This window comes from Aricia agestis, chromosome 5 (assembly GCF_905147365.1).
Source record: "Aricia agestis chromosome 5, ilAriAges1.1, whole genome shotgun sequence".
NCBI lineage: Eukaryota > Metazoa > Arthropoda > Insecta > Lepidoptera > Lycaenidae > Aricia > Aricia agestis.
Window position 1 is genome coordinate 11,085,111 of NC_056410.1, and position 16,165 is coordinate 11,101,275.

The 16,165-nt window shown below is 37.9% G+C and overlaps 1 protein-coding gene across 5 annotated transcripts in view; it reads left to right on the top strand.

Annotated features, from left to right (window-relative positions):
• The window catches only part of LOC121726857 (protein roadkill), a 60,360-nt gene that overhangs the window by 25,994 nt on the left and 18,201 nt on the right, over positions 1-16,165 (top strand). For 2 of the 5 annotated variants that reach the window (XM_042114466.1, XM_042114461.1), the window contains exon 2: positions 3,586-3,621. The exons of the other annotated variants lie outside the window; for them this stretch is intronic. Coding sequence is in view for 1 of the 2 variants with exons in the window: in XM_042114461.1 (XP_041970395.1) it covers positions 3,586-3,621 (36 nt within the window). In the remaining variant the exon portion in view is untranslated. The remainder of the gene's footprint in view (positions 1-3,585; positions 3,622-16,165) is intronic. 5 annotated transcript variants of the gene reach the window in all.

A 16,165-nucleotide genomic window follows, 5' to 3' on the forward strand; every position in this document is an offset into this window, starting at 1 on the left:
GACCTTAATACGAAGACCTTCTAACGCGTAAGCTTTTCGCAGGTTTTTTTGTTTGAATAGGTTATCCGAGATTTTTGTTAACATTACAGAATAAAGGATACATATATACTTAATATAATATGTATAATATTGTTTTTGCAAAATTATTTTGTAGTCGACGGATATGTAAAACATGGATATTTACGTTTATTAATGAGTAAAAACGTCAGTAAACCGAAATAAGCTCCCAGGCGAATGTATACATACAGCTTTAAACTTTCGTTTATAGCGAGTCAAGGATGTAAAGCAAAGGTGAGAGACTGTTAGAATGGCAGCCAAACCTTACTTTGTTAAGGAAAAGTAACAATCTACTGAGGTCGAATTTATTCATTTTGCACTTCCTGGATGCTTTGTTTGTAAAAGGACATTTGAATTGTAAATTGTAATTACAATTTCAACAACTTTCATTTAACACAATAATAATAATTGAAACTCAATTTTAGCTGTTACTTGATGTTAACGAAACAAAATTCTCAAGGTACTCTACACTCCATATTCGATCAAACAATTTTGAATTCGAATTCAGTCTTAAAAACTCTACAAAAACCTCATTTGTAGCAATTTTATACAGATACCTGCATAATAATTGAATAAGATCATGAGCTTTCGGACCTTTGTGTAGTCACCTTCGTGGCAGCCTCAGGTAGTATGGCATTGTCGCCTCCACGCCAATAGGAAGCGACACGGTCGCAGATCGCTATTGGGCGTAAGGCCGCTTTCAATGCACCATCTTTTACCTTGTTCTCCTTAGCGCGCTGCATGACCCGAAACCACTGGCCCAATGTAAATATCGAGATACACGCACGTCATCGTTCCCTATAAAATCCCTACTATTTTTAGTATAGTCGCTAGGAGCTACTTCATTTCTAGTTAGGGCTAGGTCTGTCTATCTTTATATGTAACTTTTTTACGCTTTGACCGTTTTAATGGCAGTAGGATTGGAAATACTTTGAGTCCCAAGAAAGGGCGTAGGTACTAATAAGATAGGATTTTACTGCGGGAAAAAAACCATTAAAATTTCACGTAGTAGTTGAGTCGCAAGCACTAAAATAAACTACGTAGCCACTACCGGCCTTTTAGGGTCATGTATTTCTTAACACAGACACGTTTTTGAAAACTTTTGTCTTTCCAATGTTCTTAGGGTCTAAGGACACATAAACAATAACTAGCTATTTGACCGAGTATTCGATAAAACACGAATAAAATGACATTTTCTAAAAATGATTCCTAGCTAGATCGATTTAATGCCCCCCAAACCCCCTATATACTAAATTTCATGAAAATCGTTGGAGCCGATTCCGAGATTCCAATTATATATATATATATATATATATATATATATATATATATATATATATATATATATATATATATATATATATATATATATATATATATTCATCAGTAATTTAATTATGTCAATACAGGTAACAAAACCGAAACCCATATTTCCGCAATTGTAGATACATAAAGCTATTTATATTGAGTAAATTAAAAGCCAAAGTTATTTTTCTAAATTTTTTCATAACGCCACTCATTCATGTAGGTCAAATGCATTACGATGTCAAATTTGACCCCGTTTTGTTGCTACATGAAGAGTTTTTCTGTTGTGTAGCGCTCCGATGATTCTAATTAGATTCTTATTACAATATAGGACAGATTTTACCAACGAGTAGACAAAGACCCATGTAAAAAGTATATTTATGAAATTAAAAATTCAGTAGAGTTGAATTTAACGCATGTTACGCAAGCGGCGACTATGGCCTCCTTTCGGCGAGCTACCGATTTTATTTTAATAACTAGGCAGTAGACATTTCGGACGACGAGAAATACCACTTCGAATGACGTTAAAGTTTACGAAGACGATCTACGTAGAGTCGGTACAGAACGTTACATAACAAATATTAATACAACGCGGAAGTAATAAAAACCTCGTATTTCGAGGTTTGCCATTTTAGCATTGGCTAAATCCTATAAAGGTCACTTCAGTTTGTCGGGAAATATGCATACGAAAAGGCTCGCATGTTGTATGTATTAATGTTTAAAGATTGATACGTTTCGAGGCGCGCGTCCTCTTTGCCTTATGCCGTATGCGCGGCCTCAACCGAGTTTTGTAGATGCTTTCTCGATCGCGAACCGGGTCGCGTTCTCGATGCCCGCTGTTCGCTGACAGCGTATGCCGTGTAATGCACAATCGACGCGTATACTCAGCGAAATTATAATATATTATTATAGGCTTCATAAACTCTAACAACTAACGCGCTCTTGTTGCTAGGTCAGAACTCTACGTCATAGAGTCGATATAATTGAAGCGGTGAGTTTTCCATGCACAAAGTTTGGTATCACTTGATATTCGGTTGCACGATGATCATGTTGATAGTTGTTACACCTTTAGCGAGCGATTTTTACACGTAGATTTAACCGCGCTCCTATTGCTAGCGATGACTGATGAACGATGGCCCTCGCGTACGAGGAAGTGGGGGTCATTTAATTTATATTAGCTTAAATTCAAGGTCTCGCCAATCGTAGTCGTCTATTCATAAGCCAATAAAGCTTGAGGCCAAACATCGCTCGGCCTTCTCGTTACCGAATTATTTATTGATCCTTCTCGCTTCCTTATGACTTTTCCATCGTACGCGTTAATAGCAAATTTTTCTTCGTGCATAATAATGTCGCAATTAAGTATCGGACGTCTTGCAATAGGGCCGAGGTGGCACAGTTTCTTGTTTGATTTATAAATTCATCTGTCCCACATAGACGAATACCTTTACGTTACATTATCGAATACTTTCCAAAACGGATTGCCAAACGAACTCTTTATCCGTTTCGGGCTTACTTTCGGCCGGATTACTATCGAGAGCCGCGCGAATTGACATTCTTACTTGCCCTTATTTACCATCGACCTCTTTTCTGGTAACGCTTCTCGACCTTATTCGTATCTAGTTCTCGCGTGCCGTCGTAACACGATTTAAGGATGGCTTTATAATTTAAAATAATAGATCGGGGGCCGCTAGAGGTTTAAAACGGGTAGTAAAATTGGGTGACATACATAGTTGCGTGTGTTTGCTAGGGAATTGGGGATCTCGTATTAATTCCTGGTGTGAGGGGCGGGCGGCCTCGCGCCGAACCGCTCACGAATATCAGGCGGAGCGTTGCGCAACCGCCTCGCGCTGACTCCCGCTCTTTGTGTCGCGCTCGCGACTGTGCTAAGCTCCGCTTTACATCGTCTCCGCTGAATAACGACCTCACTATAATCGCCGAGATACAGCAAGGTAGCGTGTGTAATTATTAAATTAGCCATCTAGTTTTCAGCGTGTATAAGGCTATCGCATATCACTCCCTAAACCGTTTGCGAGCCTGCTCGTGAACTGCCCCGCGTCCTCGGCCTCGCCACATCCACTTCCGTCTTAATGTTATCCTCGCTCGAAACTGCCGCGACCATTATGCTCTCGAGCCATAGGGGTTAGACCTATCATCACCTAGCCGTAACGATACTATACATGTGCCACTAAACACGAGTTTTGTATTTGCATCTTTGCTTTCTAGGTATAATCAGCAAAGCGTGCGCTCGTCTTGGATAAAGTACGTATTCTTTTGGTATTAACAGTACTAGTTTAAGGTTCGGATAGCGGGTGCCCTTGCGTTGCTTTCGTATAATTTATCTCAAGATCCCTTCCGCAAAGAGCCAGGAGCGGCGCCGCAGCTCCGAGAATACACGCACCACGTGCTAGCGCGGCGGTAGGCGTGTGCACGGACGTCATTCACCAGCCCATGAAGGTCGTGACGTAGCGACTAGCGGCGTACTCCTCGCTGTGTTCGCCGATCTCTAGCCGCTAGCTCCACCCGAGGCCGGAGCTTCTTAACATACTTCTCGACGGTGTTGGATATTTCAGATCTATTTCCTCAACGCCGCGCTCGCATGATGTCACTTCGACGATTGCGACTCGAAATAATATCAATCAAGGGTATTCGGATACGTGAAGGTTTATTACATTAGAATTTGGTGTTTTATCAATTCCGTGGTCGATAAGGCCCGCACCACGATACGGCGATACGCGATAAACAACGCTCTCAGATACCGTTATTAGATTATGTCATCACTTCCTCGTGATCAGTTGATAATGATTTAACTAAATGCGTTGTTATTGTAACTGGTGTAACATTTGGAGCTGTTTTAGATGGTAATCAATCGTATTTAGCGGTAGGTACTCTGGCAATAAACATTTAAGGTTTCTAGAAATTTTATCTGACTTCATTTTTGCTGATATGAATAATAAATACACCAAACTTATGACTCAACGATTAAATGTTATAGAACGACTCATCTGCTCTACTCTACTATTCCTCTTTGTCTCATCTTTGGTGATGAGAGAACTTTTCTATTTTGCTATTGAACAAGCGACTAGCCAAGTGTTATCCATTTCTGGACCTTGTGTGATGCTAGCTATAATATTATTACAGTAACAATAGTCGGCACACAAAAGGCGCGGTCACCTTGTGTCCCGGCCCGTGCAAATAGCTCCGTTGTTTGTCTGATGACACGAGCCACATCGCGCTGGCCGTCCTTCGTACGTTTGCTTTTAATTACTGCGTTATTCTATTTATTCCAAATTACTAAGTACAGCGTTGTCTACCTACACCGTGTAAGATATTCAAGTAATATTTTATTATGTATAGCAGTAAATAGATGTCCTATAACATTAAGGGCCTGTATCACCACTTCCTGATATGTGCCGGATAGGCTATCCACAACTTAACTTGACAGATAGAGTTTCTCCATACTCTATCTGTCAAGTTAAGTGGTGTATAGTCTATCCGGCACTTATCAGGAAGGGTGAAACAGGCCCTAAGTGATGAAATACGATAGTCACTGCACAATAAAAACGAGTAATGTGTAATTGATCGATATTGACTATTTTTTAAAATAACATACATAATATGTTTTACTTACTAGAGCCAACTAATATATTATATTCTGTGCTTGAGCATCAAAATATGCCATTACGATTTACGTAACATCAAATGAGCTTAATCCGAATTTTTTACGAGGTGAAAGCATGGTTAATGATTGCTATCGTTAAAATTTCATATTCCTTTAAAAACATTGACTGCGCATTTGCATTAAAAAGAAATTTTGAAATGTTTTCACAGTCAAAACCAGTCCCTTTATTGAGTGTATTTAAGAGAATTTCTAATTATTATTGTTTTGCACTCAACAGTCATAAAACAGTGTATTTGGCTATTGATCAGAAAGTAATTTCATAATGTATAATTTAATAATTTAATAATTCTATAATAGTACGGGAGCCGTAGAATTTTTTTTTTTTGGTAACTATCAAGCAAATTTTTTGTGAGTAGCTTCATAGTTCATTTTGATAAGACGATCAACATTTTATTTGCGAAAAATCTTGAAAGTGGTAGCTAACAGAAATAGAAAGGATTTCATACTTTGACTTGATGGTCCTAAAATATGGATTGTTCTTTTTGTAGGACAATGTTACTCTTAAATCAAATAACTATTAACCTATCAATATACAAATTATTATTTTTAACAAAAAATTAAAACCGACTTCCAAGGTAAAAACAATAATAATGAACTAAAAAGTATTAAATAACTCTTACTCTATAATAGTGCCTTTTTCAGAATTCGTCTAAATCTCAACTATTTCTGTACATACTACAGTCTTCATTATTTGAATATCGGCTATTATGCAAAATCAAGATTATACCCTATGCAACAACACAAGAATTTTGAAAATCGGTCCACAAACAGCGAAATAATCATCAAAACATCTGCTTCGATGCAAAATATCACGAAAAGCATCAATAATTGGGTCATAATGTGATGACCCATGGCATAATTATGATTTTAATGATGATGATCAAATAAATTGATGTGTTGGCTTATGCTTTCAGTTGTTTAAACAACGCCGAAACCCCCGAACCTGTATCTATAAGGATTCAAAAGTTCTGTTGGGTACCTTCGGATCCAGGGTATAACCTGGTGCGAAATCTTACTTTTTGGTAGCATTTACCTGGAATGCTTCAGAAAAAATTGAAATCACTATATGTTTCCATACAAATTTCAAGGAGTCCCCTCGATTCCTCCAAGATCCCATCATCAGATCACCACTTTTATGAACATGGTAACAAATTCGAGTTAAACCCTATACAACACAAAAAGAATTTCGAAAATCGGATCACAAACGGCTGAGTTATCGTTGAACATACAAAAAAAAAATATACATACAGCCGAACGTATAACCTCCTCCTTTTTGGAAGTCGGTAAAAATCTGCTTGTTAGGGTTCCGTTTTAGGGTTCAGTAGTCAACCAAGTTTTGTTGATTACAGAACCCTATAACGGAACCCTAACGAGCTTATTTTTTGAATATTGATAGATTAATAGTCATTTAATTTAAGACTAACATTTTCCTATAAATAAAACAGTCCATATTTCAGGACCATCAATTCAAAGTATGAAATCCTTTCTATTTCTGTTAGCTACCACTTTTGAAATTTTTCACAAATAAAAATGTTGTTCGTCTTATCAAAATGAAGCTACTCACAAAAAATTTGCTTGATAGCTTAGTAATAAAAAAATGTTCCAGGGCTCCCATACTATATGATGTGTGCTTCTTTTAAGAATATATGTAGAGAACTTCAAAAAGTTAAAACAAATCCTGAACTGAAGTAGCATCTAGCCACTTAGTTTCTTGAGTTCTCCGTTCGTTTTGTTCTTTACTATAAAACTGCTTCCTACTATCTAATAAAGATTCGCAATTACCACTTTACACAATTAACATAAGGTGGAAGTATATTTTTGACATTGAAACGTTATTGTTACAAATTATCACGGACCGCCAATACATGACGACTGTCGTAGCCTTGGGCGGATCATGAGTTTGCTCGACGCGTCACTTATGTAAACAAGTGTACCTACTGCCTGTGCTATTATATATCACTTTATATTATATACATAATAATATGTTATTTATAAATGTATTTAAAAGTAGTTTTACTGTCGTGGTTGTAGGAAAGTACGAATGTAACCAACGGCTGAAGTATGTGAATGCATTTCGGTCTTGTTTGCTGTAACGACAGGAACATAAAGTTTCTAAGGGCATGCTTTATTACTGCCCTTCGTATCGTTCTCTACAATTAGCCCGATTACAGTCTAACCATAGGGCTACGAGCGAAGGGATCATAATCTATATCGAAATTGTAGAAGATTCCATACAGGTTATTTTCCGCCATTATTACATGCTACTATTATACCTACTAACTTATTGATGGTTACTGCTATGTAAGTCTTGCAATCTCAAAAGAATGGATTTTCAGTTCATTGTTCAATTTAACCGACAATAAGTATATCGATTAATTTATTTTTAGAATTTAAAATACTCGATAATTTGGCTCGGAGCCTAATGTAAAATGCATTAGTTGTTTTATACAGATTTGCACACAAGTCGTAGGTAACGCGAGCGGAGAGCGAAATCCTTTGTAAATTGCGTCCGACCGAGGATTCCGATGTGACCAAGACGACAGTGAAAAATGGTCCTTTCGTGAATAAAATAAGGACAATTAGATTACTTACAAACTTGGAATTCTTCTTGGAATTGCTCTCGGGTATTTTGTCAATGTTAAAAGTGAACTTTTTTAGTCCCCGACGCGACGTTAGGAAAATATATAGAAAATTTTCCTTAATGTGTCTGTTTTTTTAATAAATAAAGGAACCTAATGTTCTTATAACGTAACATGTAACAAATGCCCCTGCCACGCTGATATAGAATCAAATTAAGGGAGGTAGTCAGCTAAAGGTGACTTTAAAAGGCGGCTTCTAATAATATTAATAATATGGATATCCAATAGAGCTGCTGCATTGAGGCTGTCAAGATCGATACTTGGCGCAGAGCAAGAAGCCTTCATTCTGCGTTTTGAAGAAAAGAGAAAATGTACATTGACTTTTAAATAATATCGGCATAGCTATTGAAGTAAATATCTCTGCATCAATTTCTCAAAAAGAACTTTTAAGCTCCTCCAGCGAATTCATTACATTTTCATAGTTTAATAATATTAAACAGCAGGGGACGCTTCGTTTTAATTGTATTATGTATCCAATTGATGATTTTAAGTATGAACACAATAGAGTGTAATGCCAATTTTTCTATTTACCTTAAACGGTCTACGAGCGACTTCTTTAATCTTCGTTCTTTTGTGTAGTGTGAGACGTTAAATTGTGACCTCGACTACGGTTAAGTGGTTTATTATCAACGTCGGTTATCTGGTACAGAGTAGATTGCTGGAGCAGACCACAAACAAAATTAGGTTGATATAATCAAAAATATCAAGGCTTGTTAAAGTAAACTAGGTCCTCGGCACCGCGAGATACTGACCGGACAAACACTTCACACGTATTATGTAGAGTTTTAAAAACTTAAGATAAAATACAACGATTAAAATGAAAAAATGTGTGGCAAGCGATCGTTAAAAGGGCATAGCGTTATAAAATAAAATATCTGATTAAATGTGATATTAATGCAGTAGGGGTAAATAGCCTCCGACAAAAGTTACATTGGCTCGACATTTCAATGTTACTCCGAATACATTACTCGCTTACAAAGTGCTGGCTGTTGCCCGCAACTTCGTCCGTTTCAATACAAGATTAGTACCTAATTTTCCCCCTTTTTTCTCCTTTTCCTCTAAAGGCTTTTCTGTTATTGGTCGCAGCTTCATAAATTGACTATCCAGCTCATTTTTTTTTAATTCGAAGCAGTAATCTTTGTGACTTGCGTCATGCGTGTACCGTGTAACAAACAAACTTCAGTATTAGGTATAATATTAATTTAGATAGTGCGTATCGCTCCAGTATAGGTATATCGCAGGGCCGGCCCGCTCGGTAAACAATCCGTCCTTCAAGCGCGCAGTCGAGGACCCTATTGTCGGGTCGTCCTCAGGGCGTCTGAGTCACAGCACGCAGTCGTCGTTAAGAGGACATTGCTCACTTGGTTACTCCCCCCGGCGCGCCTGCACTGCAAACATAAAGAAAACACTCGTCCACCTATTCCGACTTATTGTTCTGCGCCCTAATTTCGTCCCTATTGTTCGAAAGGCTCATTACATTAAGAATTTATTCTGATTATATTGTTCGCTATTTAAGGCACAATAACGCTGAATTGATTTGTGTTTTAAGTTTTAGCATATTGCCCTGTTTCGTGCATGGCATCAAACGTTCAAGAATCGTCGTCTATAGGACCAAAACAAGTCAGTTAGCTTTTTATGCTATAAACATTCCTCAATGGAATCAGAATAAGTCAGTTAGCTTGTTATGCCACAAACATTCAAGAATCGTCATCTATAGGATCAGAATAATTCGGTTAGCTTCCGCCTTTGAGATCGTTTATATCTAAAATAACCCTATTCACGGCTTACACTGTCTCGACTCTCGCCGTGGAGTAGATCTCAATTCTAAATCCAATTATATCATGAAACGACGTCGGATGAACTTTAAATATAGAAGGAGATAGCGGCAGGTCGGGTGACATCTATAATAAGATCAGAGAAACGCACCATGGAGACCGGTCACTCGTAGACGGTTGTTGACTTACCGAAACATATAAATTGTGCATTTAATACCAAAGTTTTTACTTTTTTAATGCTTTTTGCTCGATGCTCAACTTTTTGATGCGATTTGCAAATGTCTGGTGAACAAAATTTGTCGTCTCTGCAGAGTGTAGACTCGATGCTATAATTAAATAATAAGTTATTACTTATTAGTATGAATGCTTATTAATTTTTTCCAGTACGTATGTATTCTTTTTCTAACCTTTCAAAGGTTGTTCAAAGTTTTATGTCTATCTGCCTTTATTATGTAGTGCCCTCTTATTTATTGAAAGTCTATATTATGTTTAATGCTACTATAAGCACCGTACGTGTCTAATACTACAAGAATAATAATTAAATAATGTCGTCAGATAATTTGCAATGCAATATGTTATTTACAATTAAAACATTGTTATCCTCCGTTTTATGGTCTATCGTCATTCATTATCTCATAAATAATGATATCCTTTGTTTATTAAAGCTATATCTACGCTGTGACGGTGGATATTTGATATTGTGCGTTATAATTTTCACTACTTTTGTATATTCTAAGAAATATAATATTATGTTCATTCAAGTATTTTCACCCATCAACTTTATCTAAACCGTTTTACATATTCCTCTGGCTTTCATTAATCGATGCAATTTTTACACAATTATAAAATAATATAGTTATACGTACGTAAACGTAATTAAAACCACAAGATTAAAATCCATATTTAGTCTGGCCTATAAATTTTATTCGCACAACTCTTGTTAGTTGTCAGTTGTCACTATCAGAACAATTACCTGACTACAGACAATCCAACGAAGTGAGAATGAGTGAGTAGCGAGTACCTACCCTTCATGTGGTATCATGTTCCTAATTGTTTCCAGCTACTCTTACAAGCAGATTATTGGACTTTTATTGATTTAACACGTCTGTTTTATCACCATTTTATCCGTTAGCTCTATTTGGCGATATCAAAAGGTTTTAGGATATCTTACCAAAGTGTTTTACACAATGTCTAAGATGTCCGATAAAATAATTTAAACGCGACGATCGAAGTCACAACTAAAGCTGGGAACAAATTATCGGACGTTGTCCTCGGATGTTTTTCTCGGATGCGGCTTGTTTCTATCTGGTTAATACAAAATACACTAAACTGTGCAACATTGTCTGACATAAGTCGCGGACGCGACCTTGAGTGTTCGGACGTCTTAAAAGAATCTGGCTAGCGAGATGTGTTTTCATCCGCGGACACGGCGGGGCGCAGGGACTCGTCCGCGGACGTTCAGTCGTATTCGTTTCATTTTATGCGCATGTGCAGCTTTCCCGCATGTGCAGTAATAAACATCAATTTCTGTCAGATTTTAGCACATGACACCACATGACACATTCAAGTCATTTCAAATTGTTAGCGGGAAGCATGTCAACCATTCAGGTACTATAGATGTTAATTGTCAAGCAGCGACAGTGAGGATGATTATTTAGCGGTAGCTGCGCTGTGTTGTCCGCCAAAAAAAAGAAAGCACCCTCGGAAAGCTTATGAACCATAAAGAAATATAATATGACAGTAGTTGACAGTACTGATATTATGAACCCAAAACTCTGCATTGTATTACCTATAGTGTCCGACCAAAACTGATTTTTCAGCCGAAACTGAAACCGAAACCAAAATTTGATAACATTTAAAATTACAATTATTTACTGAAATTTACTTTTTTTAATTTTATTAATACATTAGAGAAAGTGCCAAATTGGATTAAAATAAATGTTATTAATGTTAGAATCGAATATGTTCCCCAGAAACTTTTCAGTACTCATATTCCGTTTTTTTTATCCGAGTAACAATAATAATAATATCTACATGGACTTGTGTTACAGGTACCAGACGACAGAAATATATCCCCGCCCCGCCCCGCCCACTTTCATTTAAAGCCTTATCGCACTTTAAGAATATGTCATAAATCATCCACCACCAGGTAATTCACCAACAGTTACATACCTAATATTATTATATTAAATAAACGTGCGTTTGTCGCTTAGAAATAAAATTCAACAATATAATAATAATAATCTTTATTAATGATAACAATATAGGTATATTATGTACATGTCGCAGTCCACTGGTTAAAATAGCCGTTTAATCAAACAGCTAGCCCTTTGACTGAACAACGCCATCAATCACACGGCTATACGTCGTTTAGCCGACTTGTGGACTGCAACGTTCAACACTACAGCTAGACGACACTTAGCCAACTGATTAAAAGATGTAATATTGATATACTGAAGATTAATGCTGTATTTTTATTCCGCCGGTCTACCGTCCCACTGGATTATGTATGTATGAGTACAGGAATAGAGAGTGCTCTTGTGTACTGCGCACACACTTGGGCACTATAAAATGACTCCTGCGTAGTTGGCCTGGTTTCAATGAAACCGGCCACCGTCACCGAAACCGGTGTGGGAGCTATTTTTATTATAACTTCGTAGCTTTAAAATTATCACTTTATAAGGCTCTAAATACGGTAAATTACGGAATCTCCGTAGGGAAGGCCCTTAACTTTAGTCATGTTAGCGCTCGGATAGGTATTGTGTTGTCTGTCTGTGTGTCACGTATGGAAATGATCCTAGGCCTACGAATGTTCGATAAGAATAAGTTTAGAAAATGCAATGAAAATAAAACGAAGTACTAATAAAAACAAAATAAATACTAATTAGTGATTTGGCACTCATTTGCAAAACATAACCTCAAAACACGGTTAAATGGACGGTGGCAAACTAAGCCGGGGCCTTAATACCGACGAGCAAGCACGAGTTAAAGTATGCGTAGTTTACGCACGGCGCACGTAAATTTACGAACACTCGAGTTTCGGCGGGGCCGAAAGTTTCGGCTATATTTTGGCAGATACCGAAACTAAGGCCGAAACCGAAACTAGATTTTTTGGCTGAAACTGGCCGAAACTGAAATTTCGGTCGGTCACTAATCTATGCCCGAAACGTCTTCAGAGATGCGATGTTTTTGCATCCAGCCAGCCAGATCAGTGTTCGGATGTCCGTATGCTCAAGGTCGCGTCCGCGACCTTGACGACCTATAGCGTTCGGACATCCGAACAGCTGATGTTTTTCATCCGCGGACATTATGAACGGGGCGCGGGACTCATCCGCGGACGGCGGACAATTTTCTGAAATGACTGGCCATACATTATACGTGGGGGAGCCATGCTTCGGCACGAATGGGCCGGCTCGGCCGGATAAATACCACGTTCTCACAGAAAACCGGCGTGAAACAGCGCTTGCGCTGTGTTTCGCTGAGTGACTGAGTTTACCGGAGGCCCAATCCCCTACCCTATTAGATTTTCTACCCTCCCCTATTCCCTTCCCTTCCCTACCCTCCCCTATTACCCTATTCCCTCTTAAAAGGCCGGCAACGCACATGCAGCTCTTCTGATGCTGCGAGTGTCCATGGGCGACGGAAGTTGCTTTCCATCAGGTGACCCGTATGCTCGTTTGCCCCCTTATTTCATAAAAAAAAAAAACATCCGAAGACTCATTTTCCTACAAACCTTCCTTCGTCCGCGGATGCCCGTATGAACCGTGCACATTGTTAAGTCGTATCCATCAGCCGCGACTTATAGATGCGTCCGATAATTTGTTCCCAGCTTAACAGCCGTTAAATATTGAATTGAATGACGAATGCAAATTGACTGTTTACTGAGACTAGATACTCGTAATCGATTTTCATCTTCCTTTACAGTTTTCATATCGTAAAATATAGCTAACTAGATGGCCCGCGCGGCTTCGCCCGCGTAAATTAGGAATTTTACGGAAACCGTACATTTTTCATAAAAAATAGCTTATGTCCCTACTCTCTTCACGTAGTCTACTCTGTGCCAAATATTGCCATAAAAAATGCTCCAGTAGTTCGTGAGATAAACACTTTCTAATATTTCCCCCGATTTTTCCACATTTTCCTGAGTTTCTTCGGTCGTATTAGTCGTAGCGTGATAATATAATATAATAATATAATATAAGGCCTATAACCTTAATCGCCTTGATAAATGAGCTATCTAACACTGAAATAAGTTTTTAAATCGGATCTGTAGTTCCTGAGATTAGCGTGTTCAAGCAAACATACTCTTCAGGTTAAAAATATTTAATATAGATTTTTTTAAATTATCGCTTGACAAACTCGAGTCTCGATCTAAAAGACTTTGAAAAGTACCAATAACAGGGTCATAATAGGCTCATAATCGACGACGCATAGTGTAATATGGTAGTGATGATGGTGATGAATGTAATTTGCATAGTAGCATAATTTGCTTTCCGCTCTTAAAACAACGCCGAAACTCCCAAACTTGTATCTATAAAGAATCAGGAGTTGTCTCAGCACCTTCCGAACCACGGTATACCAGGTATACCTCGGTGCAAAATCTTATTTGTTGGTAGCATATGCTTAGAATACTTCTCACGAAACCGAAGTCACCACACGTTTCCCTATAAATTTTGAGGAGTTCCCTCGATTACTTATGGATCCTTCATCAGATCACCACTTTTGTGAATATAATACTAAATTGGCATGATACCCTATATACCAAAAGAAAAATTTTGAAAATCAGTTAACAAACGGCAGAGTAATCGTTGAACATAAAAAACGAACATAATATGACCTCCCCCATTTTGAAAGTCGGTTAAAATAGTAGCCTATCTGTTATTCTGATGTATAAGCTATATTACTGTAAAGTTTCATTAAAATCCGTTCAGTAGTTTTTGCGTGAAAGAGTAACAAACATCCAAACAAACTTTCGCCTTTATAATATTAGTAGGAAGTAGGATAATAGGATTGAGCTCGATAAACGAGATGCTTCTAAATTCTAATCGATGGTAATCTTCTATCCGTCAGTTTTCATCCCACTAAACTTAAAATTCGGACCAGATATATGAGCGGAAGGTTCTTTAGAGTTAATCCCAATTCAATGGCCTCTGTGAAGCGCCGACCTTATATCGGTATGTGGAAACACTGATATGGACACTTCAGCCATTGTTAATCATAATAGGAGCGGTTAGCTGAAACTGTATGTAGGTCGTTCGGGCCGCTCCACTTGCCACAGTGGCAATTTTGTGTGCCGACCTCGAACCGATCGCTTCTATCGAATATCTTATCGGCATACGCTCGTATGGAAAAATCATAAATATAGGACATCACCGCAAAACGCGCGAACCTTGGCTTCGAATTGTGCAAGAGCGAATTACATGATTGGTAACTTTTGCTATTTTTTATCGACTACACTATGTGACATGATCGCTGGACAACACTGGAGGGGGATATCGACGCATGGGTAACCTACTAATAATGTCCAATAGCTGGTAATAACGTGTGTCACCGTCAGATCACTTTCAAGCATAAAGAGACCTAAAAAATTAACAACGCATAATATTCCTCTTTATTTTCGCCGTACAATATATTTTGGCTTCGCCTTTGAATTTTATTTTAGATCTTAAAACACACCAACTGGCAACTGGATATTCTTAAATGAATATTGACGTTTTTGTGGGTAGGAATTGCACGTAAGGAGCGCTAACAATGGATCCAATTTACCGCCAGTGTGTCAACTTGTCTCTCCTTCAACGTCTTTATTTTCTGGGTCGTACCGATTAATAAAATTAATGTAGCCTACTTTTATAAGTGACTCGTTTTGTCCAGATGCGTAGGTCGTGTCATGGTTCACTCGAATTAAGTAAATTGTTTCATATTTAGGTGTTGATGATCACTTCCCCTCTGAGTTTTGACCTCTGATCTGTGGGAGTATCCAAAACGATAGTTACTCTACATACTTTGAATCATTTTAATATTGTATATTTTGATACGTTTATACTTTACTACCATAGCAGACATGCTAATTCAGAAGTCAAAGGTTAGGAAAAAATATCAACAACTAAGTGTAAAAGTAGTAAAATTATAGGTTAACCAGTAACTGCACCCTGTTTTTAGCTACTCATCAAGTAGAAACAAACATAAATACAATGCCTTAAAAGTTAATGGTGACATAGATTTTAAAGCGTATTTGGTAATAGAGCCGAAATTTGTGAAAGTCACGCAAGCGTTATTTCGCTTCTTACGCGTTCCACTTTGACATGTTCTTGAGTCGCGAGTCTCAAGTCTCGACATATGGATGGCACCGAAACCCAAAAGCAAAAACTATGCTTAGGGTCTGTTTCACCACTTCCTGATAAGTGCCAGATAGGCTATCGACCACTTAACTTGACAGATAGAGAATGGAGATCAGTCAAATAAGTTGTGGATAGCCTATCCGGCACTTTATCAAGAAGTGGTGAAACAGGCCCTTATTAAGGCGTCCGAACTCCGAGCCGACAACAAAATCGCTGCAATTGAAAGCGGCGTGTGCACGTACTGGAACAAAATTTTGTTAGTGTCCCAGTTTTAGGATGCTTTAACTGTGAACGTAGATTTGGGTAATAGGTTTGTTACATTTATGTTACGACTTAATAAATGCTATTTTGCAATCTTTCAAGCGAATTTGG